This window comes from Squalius cephalus (genome assembly GCF_949319135.1).
Source record: "Squalius cephalus genome assembly, chromosome: 24".
NCBI classification, from domain to species: domain Eukaryota; kingdom Metazoa; phylum Chordata; class Actinopteri; order Cypriniformes; family Leuciscidae; genus Squalius; species Squalius cephalus.
This window is the reverse complement of record NC_137145.1, coordinates 18,633,710-18,658,402: the sequence shown is the minus strand read 5'-3', so window position 1 is coordinate 18,658,402 and position 24,693 is coordinate 18,633,710. Positions and strand designations below refer to the sequence as shown.

Below are 24,693 nucleotides of genomic sequence, written 5' to 3'. Positions count from 1 at the left end.
CATAAAACAACTAATTTAAAATAGTTTATTTAATTCATGTTTTTAAACGTAGATTAATAAAGCAATAAAAAGTACATTTATAAATCATTTTAAATGCACATGTTAAATCGCTTTTTTTAAAAGCATGTGGCAAACCTTTTCTCTCTCTATTTGCCAGATGCTTTTCTTTGTCGTTTTGCCAAATGCTTTTATTTATCCATTTGTCAATCGAGTTAAAAAAAATGCCATTGGACAGTACAACACGTGGGAGCAACCAATCAACTTTCACCTCAATTTGAAGCGCTAAATCGTCTCTCCCACTTGTAAATGTAACACGCACTGTCATTGGACAGTTAGAGAAACTATACGTCATTACGGCGGGAGTTTGAAGACGGGTTCGAGCGACGCAAAAATGTCCGGTGAATCTGAACGTGTTTGGAGGGGGATTGTGGATGATTTGTTAGCTTTAGCTGATTTCTGCGAAAGAAATTCTCCTCTCAATTATCATTTTGTATAGAAGACGTTGCAAACGCAGCGGATAATTGTGGTTGTACAAAAAAATGGAAGGATTTATTTGGGTTATGTTTGATGAGTGTCATTCAACGACTCGGACTGTTGCAGCCTTCATGCTATTGTACTTCCAAGCATTCTTGAACACCACCAGTCGTCGGATGTACCAGCAGAAGAGATGGCAAGATGTATCGGTGTGTCGCTAAGGACAGTCCGAAGAAAACTTGCACATGTTGGTTTAAGGTAGGCCTATGTAAAAGAAAATGTTGTGTCAATGTTTCCAGAAAGAATAGCCACCCGTGCCTTGAACGGCCTGCACGCCTATAACTACAGCGGTCAATCGCATGACCGCTGACTTTATAGTATTTTATACAGCATGTAGGAACATTAGGCTGGATATTTACTACAGTTAAATTGGTTACGTGAAGGGGGGAAACTCTCTAATGTATGTGAGTGCTTTAAAGGGCAGTGAAGTCAGAATTTGTTAAAATATTATAATATAATTGTATTATGTAAGACTTTTGTGTAATACCTTACTATGATTAAAACATGCTTTGTTTTTAGGAAACGTGACTTGTACACCTCCATTACGAATGAGGAGTTGGATAGAATATTGGTGGAAATACACCACAGATACCCCAATGCTGGCTACAAGATGATCTTGGGACACATAAGATCCAGGCAACTGCGCATACAAAGTAGGAAATGTAGCAAATATTAACATATCAATCATCCAATGTCTCATCCAGGTTTGAAATTAACAGATTTAAGGACATCTTAGGACGGCCTGACGCCGACGTTACAGTGTACCAGCTCCCAACAGTGTGTGGAACATTGATGGGAATCATAAACTTATTCGGTTGGTGTTGAGCATTTCTTTGGTAAAGTTAATAAATAATGTTGCTAATGTCTAGGGTCACACAGAATCTGCACTTACAGACCAAAATATAATCCTTTACACATGTCTACAAAAGTAGTGGTCAACTATAGGGCAAGATCAAATATGTTTTTTTTTGCAGATTTGGGAAAGAAACAGGCATGGAAAATGGTGTATTCTTTCAGATCTATCAAAATATAAGACTATTACACCATAATTGGTGGCTGAAAACAAAAAACAAAACAAAATATTGAATAAATAAATCTTTGTGACTGATGGGAATTTTATTTTGTAGACATGTGTAAAAGGATTATATTTAGGTCTGTAAGTGCAGATTCTGTGTGACCCTAGACATTATTATCCATTAAAGCTGCTCTAAGTGATGTTGTGTGACGTCACTTCTTGTTGACGTTTAAAGTATTGTCAAAAACGGAGGCTAGCTCGACCCTCCCTCCTCCTCATCCGCGCACTAACCCCCCAAACAAACCCCAACCCAAATCATTCTTGTCGGTTATTGGCTGGAACAGTTTGTTATGTTTCGTGGTGCGGGTTAGCCCAGTTTTTCTGAGGCTGTCTACAGAGACCACGTTTTTTTACAGTGTGTTCAGGGGACAGGCAGCTAGCGGATGGTGAGGAGATGTTTTGCTGTATGCGACAAAAAATGTTTTGGCCTAAAAAGCATGACATCACTTAGAGCACCTTTAACTTTACCAAAGAAATGCTCAACACCAACCGAATAAGTTTATGATTCCCATCAATGTTCCACACACTGTTGGGAGCTGGTACACTGTAACGTCGGCGTCAGGCCGTCCTAAGATGTCCTTAAATCTGTTAATTTCAAACCTGGATGAGACATTAGATGATTGATATGTTAATATTTGCTACATTTCCTACTTTGTATGCGCAGTTGCCTGGATCTTATGTGTCCCAAGATCATCTTGTAGCCAGCATTGGGGTATGTGTGGTGTATTTCCACCAATATTCTATCCAACTCCTCATTCGTAATGGAGGTGTACAAGTCACGTTTCCTAAAAACAAAGCATGTTTTAATCATAGTAAGGTATTACACAAAAGTCTTACATAATACAATTATATTATAATATTTTAACAAATTTTGACTTCACTGCCCTTAAAAGCACTCACATACATTCGAGAGTTTCCCCCCTTCACGTAACCAATTTAACTGCAGTAAATATCCAGCCTAATGTTCCTACATGCTGTATAAAATACTATAAAGTCAGCGGTCATGCGATTGACCGCTATACGCGTGCAGGCCGTTCAAGGCACGGGTGGCTATTCTTTCTGGAAACATTGACACAACATTTTCTTTTACATAGGCCTACCTTAAACCAACATGTGCAAGTTTTCTTCGGACTGTCCTTAGCGACACACCGATACATCTTGCCATCTCTTCTGCTGGTACATCCAACGACTGGTGGTGTTCAAGAATGCTTGGAAGTACAATAGCGTGAAGGCTGCAACAGTCCGAGTCGTTGAATGACACTCATCAAACATAACCCAAATAAATCCTTCCATTTTTTTTTACAACCACAATTATCCGCTGCGTTTGCAACGTCTTAAAATGATAATTGAGAGGAGAATTTCTTTCGCAGAAATCAGCTAAAGCTAACAAATCATCCACAATCCCCCTCCAAACACGTTCAGATTCACCGGACATTTTTGCGTCGCTCGAACCCGTCTTCAAACTCCCGCCGTAATGACGTATAGTTTCTCTAACTGTCCAATGACAGTGCGTGTTACATTTACAAGTGGGAGAGACGATTTAGCGCTTCAAATTGAGGTGAAAGTTGATTGGTTGCTCCCACGTGTTGTACTGTCCAATGGCATTTTTTTTTAACTCGATTGACAAATGGATAAATAAAAGCATTTGGCAAAACGACAAAGAAAAGCATCTGGCAAATAGAGAGAGAAAAGGTTTGCCACATGCTTTTAAAAAAAGCGATTTAACATGTGCATTTAAAATGATTTATAAATGTACTTTTTATTGTTTTATTAATCTACGTTTAAAAACATGAATTAAATAAACTATTTTAAATTTGTTGTTTTATGGTTTTATTAAAATACATTTAAAAACACGAATCAAATAAACAACTTTAAAAATGTCTATTAATTTGTCCATTTAAAAGTGATTTATTTATATACGTTATGTTTGAATTATTAAATTGATACATTGATTCTTCATTTCATTTTTAAGTGGCACTCCTGGTCCTTCATAGGTTAGGCCTATACTTATTTTTAACAATACTGTCAGAAATCACTTCAGTCTTAGAAATTATAGAATAAAAGCTAACTAAGGTGTTCTATATTCTATATCGTTCTGTTTGATTACAATTTTATTTGAATCACAAATGTTTCCTAGGCGCCTTTATGTGGACCCATTTGAATGAAAACATTTCATATAAAATGGCGGTGGGCTGGTGATGGCATTTATTTTGAATTTCAAACGTTTAGACGTGTTATTTAAACAAAAATGCGTTACTTTTGGTACACGAGCTAATCATATTTTTATTGGGAAAAAAAAACTTTTGGGGAACTCCACATTAGTTTGGAATTGTTGTGGCAGCAGAAGCAGAACTGATGAATAAAGCAAAAGGTTCCTACCGGACTGTATTTTGAGGAGGACAGGAGGTTGAGTAACAGGAAGAGGAGCAGCAGCACCAGCTACCATGGCGGAGGTATGTGAATAAAAACAACATTTTATTACAATTTCCTCTTGTCCACTAACAAGGATTAACGTCTGAAATAACACGTTATAATAAATGTTTTATTATCCTACTAATCGGATAATACATACGTGTCTTTGTAAACCGTCATTATTTGATACGTTAGTGCTTCTCTAGTGGTCGTCAAAGATAATTAACGTTATATACGTCGATCATTAACTTTCGTAAAATTCAAATCCTCAGTTTCACTGTCACTATACACGTATAAATATAAAACCATGTGTCATGTTTCTAGCGAGCTTCGTGTTGTCATCAGATTTCATTCGTGTTATTTGTACATATTTGAAGATGGTAACGTTACTATGAGGGCGTTGTGTGTGTGGTTTCGATCTATATGGATATGAGTTCCTGTTTTTAATTGCTCATTAATTTGATAATAATAATAAATGTTATTTTAGCACCAAATCATCAAATTAGAATGATTTCTGAAGGATCATGTGCCACTGGAGGAATGATGCTAAAAAAGTTCAGCTTTGTCATCACAGGAATAAATGACATTTTTCAATATATTCAAATAGGAAACTGAAATTGTAATAATACTAAACAATACTATTGTTTTACTGTATTTTTGATCAATTAAACGCAGATGAGCATAAGAGACTTCTTTCAAAAACGTTTAAATGGTAGTGTAGTGTATGTTAAAGATAAAGATGTCTTGCTAGGGTGAAAAAAAGTTGACCTATATTTACAAATAAAATAGAAATCATATTCTTTTGTCATGGGAAATGTAAGTTTAGTTTTCAGCTTTGGCTGCCAAAATTGTGCGTCTTTAACAATACCCACTCTCTTGTTTTCTCTCCAGACGCACAGCTTGCAGGACCTGCGGCAAGCAGCCGTCGCCTCCAAGGTTTTCGTTCAGAGAGACTACACTTCCGGCACTATCTGCAAGTTTCAGACCAAGTTCCCGGCAGAGCTGGAGAGCAGGGTGTGTAGAGATCCATAGCAAACACAAGGAACCATTTACCATTAATCTGTGTTTACAGATCATGATATCAAATACATCCAAAGCATTGGCAGATTGATTCTGACAGCTGTAATCCACTATCTCCAATCTTCAAATTAGTTGTTTTTGAGCTTTGCCGATGGGTAGTGTAATACTAATGTAGACCGTCTCCTTGTGAGTCTACATGATTTTAAAAGACCAAATCAACATGCTGTGTAATGAAATTAGTCCAGTTATCCAATCACATCCACTGCTGAGGCAAAGTCATGTGAATATTTGTTGTTGTTGTACATCGAGGGATTTATTCGGTAATTAGGTTTGCATCATAGTTTATGAGCATGTCGTCTTATCGGATAAAAAATGTACCCACCTCCATTGAGTGCATAATTGTTTTATGCACATTTTTCAGAATTTATGCGTATCTTGCCCTTTCCCTCCAGCGTTTTTTTATTATTTAATATTATGCGATATCCCAAAATGCACATAAAAAAAATGGATGGATGGAAACATAACTACTGACAAGTCACTTGTCGCCACCTACTGGTGTAATCAAGTTGCATCAAAGTTGCTTTCAAAGGGTGAATTACTCTATTTTGATCACTACCGTAGACATCAGTGTTTATATCCAAACTTTAAACTTTTATCCCAGTACTTCTGTGATAATATGAGTTATTGTAAGACAGAAATGAGACCGTGTGGTTGAAAAGACTGTTCCCTAACTATACATGACAACTGCTCTCTCAATGCAGATTTGAATGTTCGTCTGTGATTGTACTTCTAGTTCACACCTCTCACAGAATGTGAATGCTGATAATTGTTTTGTTGTCTCAGATTGACAAGCAGCAGTTTGAGGAGACCATGCAGACCCTGAATAATCTCTATGCCGAGGCGGAGAAGCTGGGCGGCAGGTCATATCTGGAGGGCTGTCTGGCGTGCCTCACTGCTTACACAATCTTCCTCTGCATGGAGACCCACTATGAGAAAGTCAGTTGATAGAGTTGTAGGCTGTAGATATCATCGATATGACTTTGTCGATATGTTATTGACAATCAACAATATGTTAATTCGTTCAGGTGCTGAAAAAGATCGCCAAGTACATCCAGGAGCAGAATGAGAAGATCTTTGCTCCCCTTGGGCTTCTCCTGACTGACCCCATAGAGAGGGGACTCAGGGTTGTATCCTTTCCTACATCGAAACATCATGCAGGTCTTTCTGTCCCCTGGTGGGATTGTCATTGAATTCTGGTGACTTAGGAACTTGCTCTACCATTCAAATTTTGGGGTCAGTAAGAAATTTATGCTTTTATTTAGCAAGGATGCATTAGTTTGATTAAAAGTGACTGCAAAGACTTTTATAATGTTGAAAAAGATTTCTATTTCAAATAAACACTGTTCTATTGAGCTTTCTATTTATCAAGGAATCTTGATAAGAATTATCACAGTTTCCACTAAAATATGAACTGTTTTCAACATTGATAATAAAAAATGTGTCTTGAGCAGCAAATCAGCATATTAGAATGATTTCTGAAGGATCATGTGGCGATGGTTACTGAAAAAAAAATATTAAGAGAAAACAGTTATTTTAAACATTAATAATATTTCACAATTTTCCTGTTTTTATTGTATTTTTGATCAAATAAATGGTGAGCATGAGACTTTTCAAAAAAATCGTACTGACCCCAAACTTTTGAACAGTAGTGTTAATCAGATAAAGATGTCTTGCTCGAAGCTTTCCCCCCCCCCCCATGCTCAAGTTTGATACAAATCGTATTTGACATGGAAAAGCTTAGTTTAGTCATACGTCTTTGGCTGCTAAAACTGAATATTTCATAGATTTTCTTGTAGGTGATCAGTCAACGTCCATGCCTGTATCGCAGGAAATGAGTTTTACAGCACTGTATTTCCTCAACTTGAGTTTTTAAAGGTGGAGATCACTATTTTTGAGGATAGAAGTATTGGTTCAAGATAAAACACACCAAAGGTAAGTCCTTTTTGGACTCTGCTATATGATATCCCATTTTTGGGGGGAAATGCATTGGTTAATCTTGAAATAATGCAATGTTATATTTCTTCTTGCAGGATCATGTTTGGAACGTGATTATTGGCCTGCTGGACTCAGAACCTGCTTCTCCATCTCTTGATATCACAACTCTATTGCTTTAAATGTAGATAGTATACCTTTATTTTCTGACCATTGATTCATTAATATTTTTTGTTTGTTTGTTTTTTTGACAGAGGGAGAGACTGCTTATATAATGTATCTTAAACTCTCCATTTCAGCTTTCCCTCAGTTAGCAGCTTTCCAATGTGTTACTTAATCTGAGTTATTTTAAATCTGTTGTGCCATGTCATTTTTTTATTTTTATTGCAGCATTTGATTTCTCTGCATTATGTCCCTGTCTCTTGCTTTCTGTATATACTTGTCTTGAATGGGAAGTATAGATTAAGTGCACAATGTTCTGTCTTAATACAGTTGCATCTTGATTATTAGGATCGTTTATGACTTTGCATTCTCACAGTAAAAAAAAATGTTTGAGAAGTCTGATCAAATAAGTGCTTGTTAAAACTTTGGTTATGTGTACATGAAAATTTGAGACTGATATTTACAATTTGTTGTATTTAATGATTTGAAGTAATAATCAGTTTAGTTACTTTATAACATTGTTCCATTCCCCTCTATGAAATCTTTTTTCTTTTGTAACACTACATTTTACTATATTTACCAATGAACTACTGTACTTTTATTTGGGTCTGCAATATAATCCTTATTAAACACAAATACCAATACCATAAAATCCTTAAAAGGCATGGTTTGCATTTAATATTGCATATCCAGCTTGTATTTCAGACTGCTGTCAGCTCTAACTGTTTCTTGCGTAAATCTTTTTATCAGTGTTGTATCATAGTCTTTTTTGAAAATCTTTTGACACTTATTTAAACTGTGTATCGTACAATAAAGTGTTTTCTTGAACAAATTCCATTGTCTGCAAATATTTCTTTTTAGTTGTATTTAATTTATATTCAGAGGTACATTCCATGTTAGTTAGCATAACGTAAGGCTTCTCTATTGTGACGTATATCCGAGTGAAACTGCTTCTCGAACAAGAAGTAACTCTATGTTCGATAACGTTATCATAAATATTGACAATGTTTTTTAGTTTCATATGGGAAATACATTATATCAAGAAATCTGTTGTTTTACATACTTATGTGAATTGTGGTCTCGATGTTAGATTTTTGTACATTTAATAATACTCTTAAAATTAATTAGGTCAAACACTTTCTCAAAAAGCCAACCTCTGTCTGGAACTTTATTCCACATTGTTTTCTTCAAATTATTTTTTTTATTGCTTTGCAATTATAATGTTGGGGGGAAAAACTGCTAAATTATCTAAATTTCATGTAACAAGAAGGCTTTAAAAACAACTGAAATATGTAAGTCTTTTAATCTCTTCCTTTGATATGTGATCTATTCTGATTAGTTATATACCCCTGTTTTGTACCTTTTTTTTTTCTTGTTTATTTGTTCTTTACTGTGAGTGTAGATTCTTCTTTGTTTATATAATGTTCTCAGTTTAAAAAAATAAATAAAAAAACATGAAAAGTCTTAAGCGGGACTTGATTTTGTCCATGTAGAATTGATAGGATGGTTGTGATTTGCTATTGGTCGATCTTATGTGAGTGAAAGGTTGCCCTGCCCTCACGCCAGTAAACACGTCATCAGGGAAGATATTATATTCTTTAAAGATTACGAGGGCGATTGAACTTAATAAATCATCTAAAATAATACTGCAATATTTCATTTAAAAGAGATAGTAACTTAAAAAGTAACTCCATTGTGTTTGCACCCCTGGCCGCTAGAGGGGACGATTAGCCTTCACACCGAAAATCGTAATGACGTCAGAGGTGTCAGTTAAATTCAGCGGTGGTACTTTTGCGGCTGTCCTGAGATGTCGTTTTTAACTGGGATTTAATAGTGTTTAAAGGTCTTAAAGGGTGGCATACTTTTATTTGTTATTAGTCAGTATCGTCTTGAAACGTGTATAATGTTATTGAATGAGATTGGTGTGCTAAGCTAGTTGCTAATGTTTAAATGAGTTTAATTTCGCGGTTAGATTTACGAGCAGAGGTTTTATATCATTCTCTTTTCCTAATACATTTAGGGTTTTTTTGTATTTGACATATACTTGAGCCAGCAGCAATAAAATAACGTTTAAAGTGCCTTAATTTTAGGTTTGGTTTGTAAGTTACAGTTGTAGGTGTATTCATTATCTCTTTAGTTTGACAAGCGACCGTATACCGTGACATGATGTTTGACTTGTACGTTACTGATCCGCTCTTTAATATGTTTCTTTTTTCTTAAGTGTAATGAAATCTGGACTGAAAGCATCTAGTCTCTGTGGATAGAGATCGTCCTCCAGCACCCTGGCTCTTCCTTGCGTCAGTGGCTGTTTCCTCCCCAAACAAGAGACTGCGTTTATCCATACAGTCCGTGAGGAGCTGGACGCATTCCAGCAGAAAAATGAGCTGAAAAGGTAACTTCATCACACATCTGAAGAAGGGAATGATATTCACCAACATTATTAGGAAAGCTGGTCGTTTTAGCAGGGTCCTGGGACATTTTCCCTTGTGAGGAAATGTTTTATTATTGCGATAGCTTGCCTATAACCCACACGTGCACAAGTTGATTACTACAGTTTTTCTTTTTACTTTTACTTCAAACTTAACATTTTCTTCTATTGAAAATGCTTATACAGATATTGTTTTCCTTTCACCAGGAACTTAATGATTTATGTAGTTTTTTTTGTATGCCAGAAAGCCAGGTGTTTCTTAATATCAATCGTCTTTAGAACAGAACTCATTTAGCACATAAATTAACTAGCTTGATTTACTAGCTAGCTTGGTCCATAATTCATGAAGGTCCATACTTTTAAGCTCTAGATGTGTACTTGCCCTATTATTAATTATTATTATTATAATTATTAATAATTCTTGTAATTGTGGCATTTGTTAACAGATAAGACCATTAATCCCTCCTCATTAGCATGCTTTTAGGCCAATGTACAAGCTATACGCCTAGTTTTTTCTATGAAAAGTAACTACAACATGTTACTAAAATAAAATGTTATTAATTCTTGTAAGGGTGGTCATGAGTATTTTAATAAGCCTTCTAATTTATGTTGTTGCATGTCTCCCTTTTTTTCCCATCAGTCTTAGTTTGTGTGGCTGTTTAAGATGATTGACTTTCTACATAGCATTGCATGTTAATGGGCTACACATTTTATCATCGTTTTAATGATTAGAGTACTTTGTATATCTATCTATCTTATCTATCTGTCTGTCTGTCTTTATCTATCTATCTATCTATCTATCAGATAGATAGATAGATAGACAGACATCTGCCATATTGTTGTCTTTTAATGTTTCCCAATTGTAGTGTTCTACTGTTCCCGCCTATCCCGAGCCGACTTCGCTTCCTGATTCACCAAACCACTGGCAATCTCCCTGACCTCAGCACCTTTTCTGTGGGTGAGGGCTGCGCCCGCAGAGTCGTAGTGTGCTATTCCGACCTCAGGTAAAGCTGCCAGACCTAATGTCACGTGACGTGCTCACAGAGGTTTGGTGTCTCATCATTGTGGTGCATCTGACAGATTGCCGGAAGAGGATCTTAGGTATACGGATAGCAGTTTCAATGAACGAGCACGCGGTCGAGGCAGGGAAATGGAGGACGAATGCAACAGAAGAAGAGCCAGACGGCCAGAAAAGGCAATTTATGTTCCAGTCGCTAGGAGACATAAGGTGAATCTGGAGGAATCATCTGAGGATTCTAGCTCTGGCGTTGCTAAAGAAGCTCTTGCATCCAATCAGGAGACAGAGGTGGACAGCACTGACCAATCACTGGCCGATCAGCAGTTTGTGCAGCTTTCAAGGTCCGGGCCTTCCCCGTGGCCTCCAGCCTGGGACCAGACTGTGTCTTTCTTAGCGTCTTTAACATTAGATGACCAAGCAGATGAATATTGTGCCAAAAACACAGGCCTTCACACTGATGCGACACTCCAGCTACAGCACTTTGATGAAAGTTTGCTCTCTGAGGTATTGTAACTTAATGGGTTTCGTACACTAATACTTGCTTGGATTATTCATATTTAAATGCACAAATTCTCATGAAAAACGTCCACCTAATTCACAACATGTGCGTACTTGCATGAATTTGTTAGCCCCATTCTAATGTTAATGCGATCAGGTGTAAATCGGCCCTACTGTATATCCATCAAACCACTTCAAACTGGGCAAGTGTAAACGAGTTAAAAAGTTCAAAATAGAAATCTTTTCTTAAAAATGTAAATCTTTATTATCAGTTTTTATCAATTTAACACATCCTTGCTGAAGAAAAGTATACATTTCTTTCAAACAAACAAAAAATAAAAGAATGACTGACCCCAAACTTTTGAACGGTAGTGTATATTGTTAGAAAAGATTTATATTTTAAACAAATTCTGTTCGTCTTTAATTCATCAAAGAATCCTGAATCCAGGTTATAAAAAAAAAAACATTAAGCAGCACAACTGTTTCCAACATTGATAATTAGAATGCATATTAGAATGATTTCTGAAGGATCATGTGTCACTGAATACTGGCTGATGATAATTCAGCTTTGCATCACATAAATAAGATTTTAAAGTATATTCAAATAGAAAACCATTATTTTATAAATTGTAATAATATTTCACAATATTACATTTTTTTTTCTGTATTTTTTTATCAAATAAATGCAGGCTTAATGAGCATAAAATACTTTTTTCAAACCATTTGAACAAACTTTTGACCGGTACTGTATATAAACATTACTTTTCCCAAAATAATAATAAAAAAAATCTATATTTAATCATGTGAGAGTGTTATAGAGCTCCCATTAGCCAGTTATGACAGCACTACTGCAACACGCATTGCGAACAGATATGATGCAGCTTTCTCTCATTGCGGTGTGAAATCCAGCTCATATCTGTTTCTTACATTGACGTGAACTTAGTGCGGGAATTGAAGATTGGATTTATATTCGTTTTCCGGAGACCCATTTATGTGGCAAAGTGTAAATGGAACCGTTTTAACAAATCAGATAACTATCCGATCAGTAACAACACATGACGTGACCAGGTGTAAACAGGCCCTTTGAGGTTTGTTATTTGTATAAAGACCCAATGCATCTCCTTCCGTAATTACCATCATCTTTATTCTGTTTGTTTTCACACATTTTGTCATTCATTCTGTCTTGGTCAGATCAAAGCCAAACTCAAATACGAGGACATCACCATACTGAACACCTGCAATGATTTCCCCGCCTATACAAACATCTGGCTTGATCCAGAGGAGTTCGGCCACGTCATTGAGATCTACAACTTCCCTGCCTTTTTTAAAACGGACGACCTTCTTGATGCCTTTGCTGATTATAGGTGATATGTCACCCTTATAATGTGAGAGAAATAATAATAATACAAATCCATAAATGTGACACTGGTCTACTTCTGTTTCCAGTGAAGGAGGGATGAAGATCAAGTGGGTGGATAACACTCATGCTCTCGGTATATTTTCAAGTCAGTCGGCAGGTATTGTTTCATTCGGCAGTATTTTTTTCCATTCATGTGGCAAGAATTATCATCCTTTATATTGTTATGTTTGAGTGACACATTTTTGGTTCTTTTCAGCCACACAGGCACTCTCTCTTAAGCATCCGATACTGAAGACCCGCATGCTGCAAGAGGGGAGCCAGAAAGCGAAGTGGAAAGCAGCCAGACGAGCAGGTATGAAAGCTAAGCCACCGAATAAACGGCTTTCAGAAATATGGTGATTTTTATATTAGAAGACATTAGTGTGTCCATGATCAAGAAAAAAAAACTAAAAATCTTTGTGCCTTTTTCAAGAAATTTTCATTTTAAGTGGTGAAACACAAAATTGTTCAAAAGTTTGGGGTCGGGATGATTTGTTAAATTGTTTTGAAAGTCTCTTATGCTCACCAAGACCAAGTATTTATTTAATCAAAAATACAAATCAACAGTAATGTTTGAAATATTACTGTTTTCATTTTTATTTTTCTATTTTAATATACAGTTTGTTAAAATGTAATTTATTCCCGTGATGTCAAAGCTGAATTTTCAGCATAATTTCTCGAGTCTTCAGTGTCACATGATCCTTCAGAAATCAGGTTAATATGACGATTTGCAGCTCAAGAAACGTTTTCGATTATTATCAATGTTGAATACAGCATAATCATTTTGGGAAAACCATGATACATTTTTTTCAGGATTTTCTGATGAATAGAAAGTTCAAAAGAACTGCAATTTTTTGGAATTTTCTTTTTTTAAGTGAGTTGCATCAGACTGACATTTCATGGTACAAAAAACCCTGTATGAATTTTAATTGGGAAATAAAAAAATAAGCTCATCATAAAAGATGTCACTTGTGCTTTTTTTGAACGTGTATGTATTTTTAAGTGAATAGATACAAACATCATGACACTGATCTGCATAATGAGCATGATTAAAATGAGTATATTACTATCAAGTATGATGATGTTGTGTCCCCTTAGAGTTCGTTCAGCCGGTGAAGGAAAGGCCCCGCACGGACACAGAGGTGGCTCGCAGGATGGTGACCAGAGCGCTGGGGTTGAGCAGAAGCTTGAAGAAATGACCCCGCTTTCTTTTAGCAGCCCATGAAAACACATGAAATATGTTGTCTCCCAAGTTTCCAGTTTTGTTTATTTATTTTTTTGAGTTCTCTACTATTTTAGGGAAATAGTTCAATGATCATTTGATTATTTTCCTGAGTGTTTTTCCCCAAATTACGTTTTTTTTTTTTCTTTTTTTTAGCAGGAAACAGCCTTGTTTGCTTTCTCTTGCTCTGTTTCTCCATACTAACAAGTCTGGCATCTTTTAGCATCAAGTCCAGGCTTAACAAATATATTATTTTTCCCCCCCCGTTTAAATCGTGTTTTAATTACCAATAGGCTCTTTTGCGCATTTTGAAGCAAGTAGTGAAATGCTGTTGCTGTTTAGGGTGAGTTGAATGTGGCAGAGGATAATTATCAGTGTGTTTTGATTGGATTTCCTGGAAATATTGAATCTAATGATTAAATAACATCCAAACAGACAAGTTATCATTAGAAATTCATGCTGTGTATCAATAATTCTGTTTGTACATGTTATTTTGTTTCTACAGTTATTATATTTGTCTTGTTTGTCAAAGTTGAAAATTATTTCTGCATTATGATGTTTTAAAATCATTTGATACTTCAACCTGTTTTTTACATATTGATTAAATGTTTGTTGTTGCGGTTTTTGATTGGTGTCAAGTCTTTAATTGTTTCCACATATTTTAGCACTGAAAATACATGGGTTGTATGGTTAACATAAAAAACACCATCCTCCAAGTAACAAACATGAATTGCTTTAATTATAGAAAACAATGCAATGGTTTGACCAAATGTGTTGTTCAGTCATAAACACAGTATATTTGGAAACCATTGAACTGGTCATAAGTACCCTCGTAGAACGGAGGGTAGATGCTTCACAAATTTGCAACAAATTCTTACAGTTTCACATTGCATACACAAAAGTTGACAAAATATAATCCCTGACTGAACACAATAAATTACTTGACATGCTTGATGAATTAACCACAAAAGAGTCTGACAGCCGCAAGTGGCGTTTGGTTCGTGAAACTGCAGACTTTGCGATCCCTTAAGTTGTAATGCAGAAAGAATCGAAACGTTGTGGAAGATCCAAGTTTGAACATTAAAGCACGAGTGTGTAGCCACTACAACAATTAACTAGCATTTTAAACACAGAAATGCAACAAGTACAGTACATTTAAAGAATTTAAATAGTTTCTGTACAAAGCAAGCTTGATATAGCGAGGGTCGTGAAAGGACGTGAGCTGTACTTCAACCTAGCGACTGCGTCTATATTTGGAGGTGGGTTACAGAGCAGCGGTCTCTGCCTGTTGAAGTGCTGGAGTCTCTAGTGGTCAGTCGTATTTGAATAGTCTTGAGTGACAGCCTGCAGCATCCTCCACTGAGAGCCTTTGTTGTTCCTCACTGTCTCCTATCTGAGGTGCAACTGGTTGCTCATTCCAGGGTATTCGTCCATGTCTGAACTCCGCGAGCCACCTGGAAAGTGGTAGAGGTGGTATTATTATTTACATCTAACTACTGATGGGAGAAACAAACCTTTTCGAAACTTTGAATCAATTAAACCAATTGCTTCGCAAATTAATTCACTGTTTCGAGTGTAAATGCAACAAAAACATGCATAAAAATACTTGATATACAAGATTTCAATACAAGATTGAAAGTGATATATTAAATGCAATTAACGAATAATCTAATACCATTAAATAGGAATATTCTGTATAACGTGTTCTTTTATTCATTTGCATGTCTTGTTTTATGGAGGGCTTGGCTAAACAGGCCAATATGAGACTTATATAAGAGATAAAACTGATCCGAGATCAGGTTAAAACCATACAGACACTGTTTATGGGTTTGCAGAGATCATCTTACTCTAGCGGCAAAGTCGAAACAGTGGCGATGTAACGAAGCCTTGTTGATTCAAACTGCATTAGTCACTGGTTTGAAAGTGCCCGTCACTACTTGTAACGTCTTTTAAATCTTTCCCCGTCAGCTTTTATAAAAAAAAGTTGCCAGCTACCGCCATTTTGACCATTTTCACAAAATGTCCATGGCCCCCAGAATACGTTTGTTGTATGAATATCTGAGCATGCAATATATCAAAAGAAAGTGAAAAGCAGACATTCAATACATTATTTTTCTAACCAACTCACCTATATGACAGTTGTACGTCCATATCCTGTATCCATCATAGCGGCACTTACACTTCATGACATTGTTGGTATAATCCGATTCGGCTACATCATAGTTAGGATTGATTACGACCTGTGTGACAGAGTCATGTTAGTAAAAAAAAAAATCCTGCTTTTTACTTTTAGTTCACTTCAGTTAAAAAGGCACCTGCAAAATATAGTCTCCTGGTTTCACATCTGTGACGTCGATCCACTGACAATCAATGTCATGTCTGTAGGTGTCCCAGCAGCCAACAGTGATGCCCTGTTCACCAAAGTTGGCGCAAAGATACCGTTTCTGAATACCTGAATCAAAGAAAACAACCAATTAGATCTTCGAGCTGAATAACGACACTATCGTCTTCTGTAGAGCTGTTTATGGCTGAATAGAACTCGTTTCATAATTGATGAACTTTGAACTGAACTGACTTAATCTGAATTGTCTTCTGACACTATTGTTTTTTTAGAGCAGCTTTAAAGCAGATTTTGAATTTGATGACGTTTGTATCATTGATTCTGTCTGTTACTGTGAAACAATCTGTATTGTATAAAGCACTCTATAAATAAATGTGGCTCGACTTGATATTTCATAAAAACAGATGGATCAAAAAAAGCCTTGCGCTGCATTCACGCCATGTCGTAATTACTGTAATTACGAGACGACAACACATGACATCCCAGACAGCAACATAGTGTCGGCCCAGATCCGGCCCACATCTGGACCGTGTAGAATCCAAGTGTACCAGATGTGGGCCGGATCTGGGCCGACACTATGTTGCTGTCTGGGACTCAGAACGAAGTTTTTCTATTACAACACTATCAATCTGCAGCGGTCATGTGGTACAAGTCAGAACTCTCTGAAAATTCAGAGTTTATAAGTTGTAATTACGAGTTCTACGAGGACGTGAACGCTTTTTACAAGTCAGAATCTCGCAATTACCGTAATCACGGCATGGTGTGAACACCAGTGTTGAGTAACTTTAGCGCTATTGGACCATCTCGTAAGAAGTTCTCACCTTCGTCACATTGAGTGTCCTCTAGACAGAAACTGGCCTTGTGACCCTCCGCCACCTTGGTGCCGTTCAGACTCAGCAGGTCATAATGTGTAAAAACCTCCATGCTGTGATAATGCCTGAACACAGAGACACAACAAATCAACAATCAGAAGTTTTAAACGTCGCCATATTGGCATCATGTGTTTAAGTCTTAGTGTGTATCTTTGTTGTGTACTAAGGTGTTTATGGTCTTGCCTGTGACACTCGTGCCAGGTCCAGGCATGGTAACCCATTTTGGGTCTGAAGTCAGCTTGGCCGACGTTGTGGATCTGGGAGGAGAAGCGGAGCAGGCGGCGGTAGGAGCCGTGGTCATTCTTTTTCGCTGTGCTGGACAGGCAGTTCTCCTCTAGGGCGCACTCTAGAGCGTACATGGGCCGGTCCTCCAGATAGGTGGTCTGCTCCACCAGCTGAGCATTTAGAACCAGGTCAGGAGCCGCTGTGAGCGATGAGATCAGAGGTCAGACAGAGCAAATTCCACATGCATATCAGTCTAGACAACCAGGTCAGATGGGCTTAGTTGGTCCTGAAGATCTACCATCTATGTTTAGTTTCACAAAATATAAGTTGTTTAGGTTTCATATTAAAGCTGTTTAGCCATGTTCAGAATGGAACACTAGCATACTTCTTACTACATATGGCACAGTAGTACACTATTTTTGAAAGTCTTTTATGTTCACCAAGACTGTATTTATTTGATTATTCTTGAAATACTAGAAAGTTCAGAAGAACAGTATTTATTGGAAATAGAAATCGTTTGTAACATCATAAATGTCTTTAAATGTCACTTTTGATCAATTTAATGCATCTTTCATGAATAAAAGTATTAATTTCTTTAAAAAACATCTTACCAACCCCAAAGTTTTGAACTAATGAAAGCAAATTTTCATTTTTAAAAAATTCCACCATTTACGCAATTTTCGGTCATTTATGAGAACAACACTTCCCCGCCATTGACGGAATTTTCTGGCTTTCTGTGTTTTCACTGTTATACGGTAGGGGACGACGCTATTACACATCTACTGAAAGAGTGCATAATCTCCGGATCAAAACACAGGAGAAGAAGCAGAAACAAGCGATAAAAGTATTGCGTATGCACATTGTACCCTGCGTCTCAATGTCCATACTATCCATCCTAAACAGTATGTAAGATTAAAAGATTAAGATTTTTTTTCTCAGCTATTTGTTTCAAATGTTGCTTTTTTTATGAAACTTACCAACATTTAAGTGTTGATTTTAAAGACTGCACGAAGCTATAATAAAAAAAAAAAAATTGTTTAAAATCAGAGACTCTTCTTTCTTTTGATATATGTTCAGATATTTATAAAGCTAAATATTTTTTAATATTATCAAAAATGCTGGTGGTGGCTGGCAACTGTGGCAGGGAAAGAGTTAAACATTAATGTTCAAATAATTTATTACTTAATGTTAAAGGGGTGGTATAATGCTCTTTTCACAAGATGTAAAATAAGTCTCTGATGTCTGATGAGTGTGTATGTTAAGTTTCAGCTCAAAATACCCCACAGATATTTTTATATAGCATGTTAAAATTGTCACTTTTTAAGGGTGAGCAAAAATGCATCGTTTTTGTGTCTGTCCCTTTAAATGCAAATGAGCTGCTGCTCCCGGCACAGGGGGCGGAGCTACAACAGCTTGTGTCCTGAAAATTTCAAAAACTTTTTTTGTTTATGTTTAAATTTATGTAGCTGATGTAGAGTTAACTATCTTCTAGTCATTGATTAGCAAATTCTGTCATGATAATCTATAAATCGCATTCCCGGGGGTGGGGTTTATGTAAATTTTAGGGTTAGTGATGTCACTAACCCGGGGGGAATGTGGTGTAGTCTCTACCAGCCGTTTGTTGTAGTCCTTAAAAAGCGATTTCTTTAAAAGCAAATATCTTCCTTTGCTTTGAACTTTGAGCGTTGTAACTTTGCAGATGTTGTTTATGATCAAACAGCAACATTACACACTAACTAAAGTTAGAAAAGTGAAATCATAATCAACCACCCCTTTATTTGTCACAGTTGAAATGAAAGGTTAAGTGGAGTGCATTGCATTGTGGGAAACAACAATTTCTTTTGGTGCTGCTTTTTAGGCTACTATTACATCAAGCTTGATACAGACGGAGTTATATCACTATTCTTAAGAGAATGATAATCAATAAGAGGTGATTGTCTCACTATCAGAGCAGGACACCCCAGCGGCGAAGCGTCCTCCTCCTTTCGGGCAGTTGATGTGTTTGCCGTGATGAAGACACTGAGGAAGACTCATCTCAGTTCCTGAGCATCTGACCCCACTCATCACAACATTGTCTGCATTTGCATCTCCAGCCCAGTACCACGTCTCCTATATAAACACATGATAAATATTAGTCGGTGAGATTATAATAGGAATTATTGGTGAAATTTAAATCACATATTATTAACATTCTCATTTTAAAGTCACAATGAAATCACATTAAAAAAAATTAATGTGTCCTCATAATCTTCAATCACAATAACTTCCCCTCACTCTTGCAATGGCATCTCTTCTCTTCTCTGATGATGTGTTGCAAGGGCGGGATCAACCTGTCACTCACATGAGATTGACCAATAGAAAACCACAACCATCCCGACCATCCAATCAATTCCACATGGACAAAATCAAGTCCCGCTCTACATTTTTTCTTGTTCGAGAAGTCATTTCACTCGGATATATGTCACAATTGGGAAGAAATCAATTTGTAAAGGAATCAGTTCGGTTTGCGAGGCAAATCAATCAGTTTACTGAAAACAACTGACAAACAATTGATTCGGTCATTGATTCAGGCAGATTGTCAACTTCACTTTCAGTCTGTTCTTCACACAAAACTGGAATGTAACACATAGAATACCTTTAAGGTGCTTTTTTGATATTGCTTTGTTTTTCAATGACATCGGAAAGAAACATGTTAGTGTTTTGAAACTGAATATTGAAGATGGATATCTGGGTGTCATTACACCTCCTCACCACACGAGGGCTGTTCAGTCACGTTTTACAGATCGACTGCATGATCCTGAGCATCTGCTCTCAAGATTGCTTTTCATTAGAGCTGTTGCATAAGGTTAGAGGTTTGAAACACAAGACGTCCCGTACCCCACAAGGTCGGGAAAGTCTTTGTCAGTGTTCATGACTGCACAAACATATGTTCGTAATGAGTAATCATCCAGTGTTATGTTCTGTTTTCCATGTGTTGTGTCCCAGGCTGACCAGGGCTGAGTCACAGCCTCCTCTGATAGATAAGCCCACAGGACTCCCAGCGTGGGCAAGGGGGAATGTGGGCACATTCTGTCAGACTTTCCATGTGCATTGTTGAAAACCTTCCACACATGCTGTCTGGAAAGACCCACCGGTCCAGACTGTCAGACAAATCATGTTTAATGGCCACTCAGACATCTGGAAGTTGTATCTTGCACTTTTTGAGCTTAGGTAACAGTCTGAAAACGTGACCAACAGCATGTCAAAGTGTACAAACCTCACTATTAAGTTAATGCATAAATTAAATCTCTTTTTTTATGCTTTTAAGTCTCTTATGCTCACCAAAGCTGCATTTATCTGATCAAAAATAATAATGTGAAATATTATTATAAATTAAAAAACTGTTTAATATATTTTAAAACGTAATTTCTTCCTGTGATCAAAGCTGCATTTTCAGCATCATTACTCCAGTCTTCAGTGTCACATGATCCTTCAGAAATCATTCTAATATGCTGATTTGATGCTCAATAAACATTTCTTATTATTATAAATGCTGAAAATGGTTGTGCTGCTTAATCTTTTTTTTCAGGATTCTTTAAAAGTACTGTATGTCTTAAGTGTCGCATTTGGTAGTTTGGTAGTGTATTCGTGGAACAGGATGGACTTTATTTTATTTAAAACGAATAAAGTTCATAAGGAGAAAAAGCCTTCACTGGACATCAGCCACTAAACAAGGAAGATCATGATACTTGACTAACTTCACCTGAAAAAAATTAAACCTGCCTAAGATGGTTTAAGCTGGTCTTAGCTAGTTTAGATGGGCTCTCAGTCTGACCAGTTGAAATGTGCCTAAAACCCTTTAAAACCAGCAAATAGACTGTCTGACCGGGCTGGGAGACTAAATAAGCAAAATGTTTAGGCTGGTTTAAGGTGTTTATTTTTAAGCAGGGCAACAGTTAAATCAACACCACACAGCATAAACTTGCATGGATCATTCACGCTAGCTTTTTCAGAACACTCTAAGAACTATAATGAGTTGCATTATATTTAACTGCTTTGTGTCCCTAGGTCGAAGCCATTACGGCCATAATGTCTTGACATGCGGCCATATGCATCAGCTAGTGGCAAATTTCAGTCAATCATCATAATAACTCTTAATCATGGCATTAGCCTGCAGAAGCGTTTTCCAATTTCCACTCATAAAACCACCCATCAAACTATTCCTTCCATACCGTTTCTAATGCAATAATAGTTTCCAGACCTATAATCACCATGAGTTTGTCACTGGGCTGGTAATGATCTGTCTCCAGTCCTGCCATGTCAGCTCTTGAAAGTCTGTGTGATCTTACATGCACATTCAATTATGATTTAAATAAATGGGATTTAATAGGATTATGGCATCCAGCAAACTTTTGGATGAAATGGGGACGCCACACCGGCTCTGTGCCATGGTGTGTGCCTTTATTAAAGTTCTTCATCTACACCGAACACTCCAAAATAGTCCCATATGCTATGAACACTATCATGATGACTCAAACGATGCCTTGGGGATATTGATTGTTAAACACTATTGAAGGTGGACCTTCATGAGAAGGATGGAGAGTGGAAAACTCTCAAGTTGCGGTCACATTTACCATTGTTCAATGAATTCTCATGGGTGAAATCTGGACAATTTAATAGTACTCCATGTGAACATGAATTTTGTGTACAGATTCAATGGATTCAAGTTCAAGAGAGTGATGTGAATTTACCTGAAACGCATGGTTGGCGAAGCCTAATCCCAGCTGTCTGCAGACCACCATTGCCTCTATAATCCCCCAGTTTTCACTACAAACGGTTCCCCAAACCAAAGAACCGTTCTTCTCAGCGAGAACTTCCACACGTCCCTCGAGGGGGTTTCTTCCTCCGCTTAGACGTATCTGTTGAAGTCAAAAGTATCCATCACTTTTACTGATTCATGAATTTCTAACTATTGTTAGAACATTAACGGAATATGAAGTAAACGTTTAAGAGTCCTCACCCTCTTCTGGAAACCCATGGCAGGTATATTGCAGCGTACAGCAGCGTCTTCCTCATGACTGCAGCCCAGCGCATCATTATTGAAGTAGCAGTCAGTGAGAGATTTCTCAAATCCAGAGCACTCCACCTCGTTCATGTGGACCGGACCCATTCCTAAGGAAAACATAAAATAGGGTGTTAATGGACAGGAAATTTGAGTTTAAATAATTGTATTGTCTTATCTGTGGATTATCTTAAGGGGACAAACATTTTCAAAATTTAGAAATCTTTCCAACCCTGATTTTACCCCTCTGATTCGAACGCTCTGTTTGAAGGGGCGTGTCTGAGAAAGTGCAAACACGATGTAAATAAGAGATTCGTTGATTGTAACAGTGGCAAGAGTCCCGAACTCAGTCACTGATAAACTTGTGCTGTTTGATTGACAGCTCCATCAATTGTAAAGGGAGCGTTCTTTGATCGTTTTCTATATATAATTTAATCACGGTTTAAATAACAGATTATTTTCATCCTACAAAGAGCATCAATGTGAAGATTTACTGACACATAGACAAAGACCATCCGACTGTACATGAATCATTACATATCAGAAATCACTGGTCACAGATCAGACATTAGAATTAACCCAGTGACTTACATTTGGTCGGATTACTGTTGAGTCCATTTCGTAAAAGTCTGTTTGCAAAGCCTGCACCGAAATTGCGACTGATTTACCAAAGTATCCACAGTGAAATGTACTGAACTACAAATAAATAATGCTCAGCTGAGACATTCACATAGTTAAAAATGAATATAACCACATTCCTAGCATTAGGATCTTTGGAAGTTAATGTTATTTTTAGTCCAGTGATCCTGCATCTTTGTTCTCTCCTCATCATCTCACTAAACCGTGTAGTCAATTTTTCTCTGTTTCTCTAAGTCTACCTGGGTCTCGTCTACAATCGACGTCCCAGAACGTCTACAGTCGACCTTTAGTATATCTGGGTCTCGTCTACAATCGACGTCCCGGAACGTCTACAGTCGACGTTTAGTCTATCTGGGTCTCGTCGACAATCGACGTCCCGGACCGTCTACAGTCGACGTTTAGTCTATCTGGGTCTCGTCTACAATCGACGTCCCGGAACGTCTACAGTCGACGTTTAGTCTATCTGGGTCTCGTCTACAATCGACGTCCCAGAACGTCTACAGTCGACCTTTAGTATATCTGGGTCTCGTCTACAATCGACGTCCCGGAACGTCTACAGTCGACCTTTAGTATATCTGGGTCTCGTCTACAATCGACGTCCCGGAACGTCTACAGTCGACGTTTAGTCTATCTGGGTCTCGTCTACAATCGACGTCCCAGAACGTCTACAGTCGACCTTTAGTATATCTGGGTCTCGTCTACAATCGACGTCCCAGAACGTCTACAGTCGACCTTTAGTATATCTGGGTCTCGTCTACAATCGACGTCCCGGAACGTCTACAGTCGACGTTTAGTCTATCTGGGTCTCGTCTACAATCGACGTCCCGGAACGTCTACAGTCGACGTTTAGTCTATCTGGGTCTCGTCTACAATCGACGTCCCAGAACGTCTACAGTCGACCTTTAGTATATCTGGGTCTCGTCTACAATCGACGTCCCGGAACGTCTACAGTCGACGTTTAGTCTATCTGGGTCTCGTCTACAATCGACGTCCCGGAACGTCTACAGTCGACGTTTAGTCTATCTGGGTCTCGTCTACAATCGGCGTCCCCGAACGTCTACAGTCGACCTTTAGTATATCTGGGTCTCGTCTACAATCGACGTCCCGGAACGTCTACAGTCGACCTTTAGTATATCTGGGTCAAGTCTACAATCGACGTCCCGGAACGTCTACAGTCGACGTTTAGTCTATCTGGGTCTCGTCTACAATTGGCGTCCCCGAACGTCTACAGTCGACGTTTAGTCTATCTGGGTCTCGTCTACAATCGACGTTCCCTAATGTCTACAGTCGACGTTTAGTCTATCTGGGTCTCAACCAAATGCCACTCATTGGAGTCACATGAAACATGTTTTTTTTTCCATTAGATGAAGCAAACAATTTTGTTTATCTGATGTTCTCTGCTGACCACATCTGATGACAGTAATAACTGTGCATAAACGGATTATAAGAGGATGTTTTAGGAGAACTGCAGAAGGTTTGTATTTGTTTAGACTAGAATAAGCAAAGAGTTGTTGACTTCGCTCTCAATTTCTGAAAACATGACTAAATGCAGCCTTAAAAGGTCTTACGGGTTTAGAATGACATGAGGGTGAGTAATTAATGACAGAATTTTGGGTGAACTAACCCTTTAATTACAGTATTTGCATATGCACAGGAATAAAATAAAAGTGTACAAGCTCGCATGTAAATATTTCATGTTATCTCTCAGCAAATTCACTGAAAATGGATTTTAAAATCAACTAAGGACCTGTACAAACATCAGCTGAGGAGCAGCTATCTGCACATGCAGTTGGAGAACAGATGTTACATTATACA

General features: G+C 37.5%; 3 protein-coding genes across 4 annotated transcripts in view; 2 read left to right on the top strand and 1 right to left on the bottom strand.

The window, feature by feature from the left end:
• Positions 1-3,987: 3,987 nt before the first annotated feature.
• On the top strand, positions 3,988-8,027 carry golga7 (golgin A7). The gene is made up of 6 exons (XM_079861855.1): positions 3,988-4,062; positions 4,913-5,035; positions 5,885-6,037; positions 6,127-6,228; positions 6,977-7,033; positions 7,132-8,027. The coding sequence occupies exons 1-5, from the start codon at positions 4,054-4,056 to the stop codon at positions 7,019-7,021; spliced, it is 432 nt and encodes a 143-aa protein (XP_079717981.1). The 5' UTR covers positions 3,988-4,053; the 3' UTR covers positions 7,022-7,033; positions 7,132-8,027.
• A 904-nt stretch (positions 8,028-8,931) lies between these two features.
• r3hcc1 (R3H domain and coiled-coil containing 1) lies at positions 8,932-14,387 on the top strand. Of its 2 annotated transcripts, none has more exons than XM_079861665.1 (8): positions 8,932-9,048; positions 9,417-9,587; positions 10,490-10,627; positions 10,704-11,145; positions 12,331-12,503; positions 12,586-12,656; positions 12,756-12,851; positions 13,637-14,387. In XM_079861665.1, the coding sequence occupies exons 4-8, from the start codon at positions 10,774-10,776 to the stop codon at positions 13,735-13,737; spliced, it is 813 nt and encodes a 270-aa protein (XP_079717791.1). In that variant the 5' UTR covers positions 8,932-9,048; positions 9,417-9,587; positions 10,490-10,627; positions 10,704-10,773; the 3' UTR covers positions 13,738-14,387. The 2 variants fall into 2 exon arrangements, with proteins under 2 accessions (XP_079717791.1, XP_079717790.1); XM_079861664.1 differs by having other exon boundaries at positions 8,946-9,038.
• Positions 14,388-14,477: 90 nt separating this feature from the next.
• loxl2a (lysyl oxidase-like 2a) overlaps positions 14,478-24,693 on the bottom strand; it is a 34,791-nt gene continuing 24,575 nt past the window's right edge. Inside the window, exons 7-14 of the mRNA XM_079861661.1 lie at positions 22,198-22,349; positions 21,929-22,096; positions 19,142-19,307; positions 17,157-17,397; positions 16,923-17,038; positions 16,076-16,212; positions 15,889-16,000; positions 14,478-15,214 (exon numbers count right to left, since the gene is read on the bottom strand). Of these exons, the coding sequence (XP_079717787.1) occupies positions 15,150-15,214; positions 15,889-16,000; positions 16,076-16,212; positions 16,923-17,038; positions 17,157-17,397; positions 19,142-19,307; positions 21,929-22,096; positions 22,198-22,349 (1,157 nt within the window). The 3' untranslated portion in view covers positions 14,478-15,149. The remainder of the gene's footprint in view (positions 15,215-15,888; positions 16,001-16,075; positions 16,213-16,922; positions 17,039-17,156; positions 17,398-19,141; positions 19,308-21,928; positions 22,097-22,197; positions 22,350-24,693) is intronic.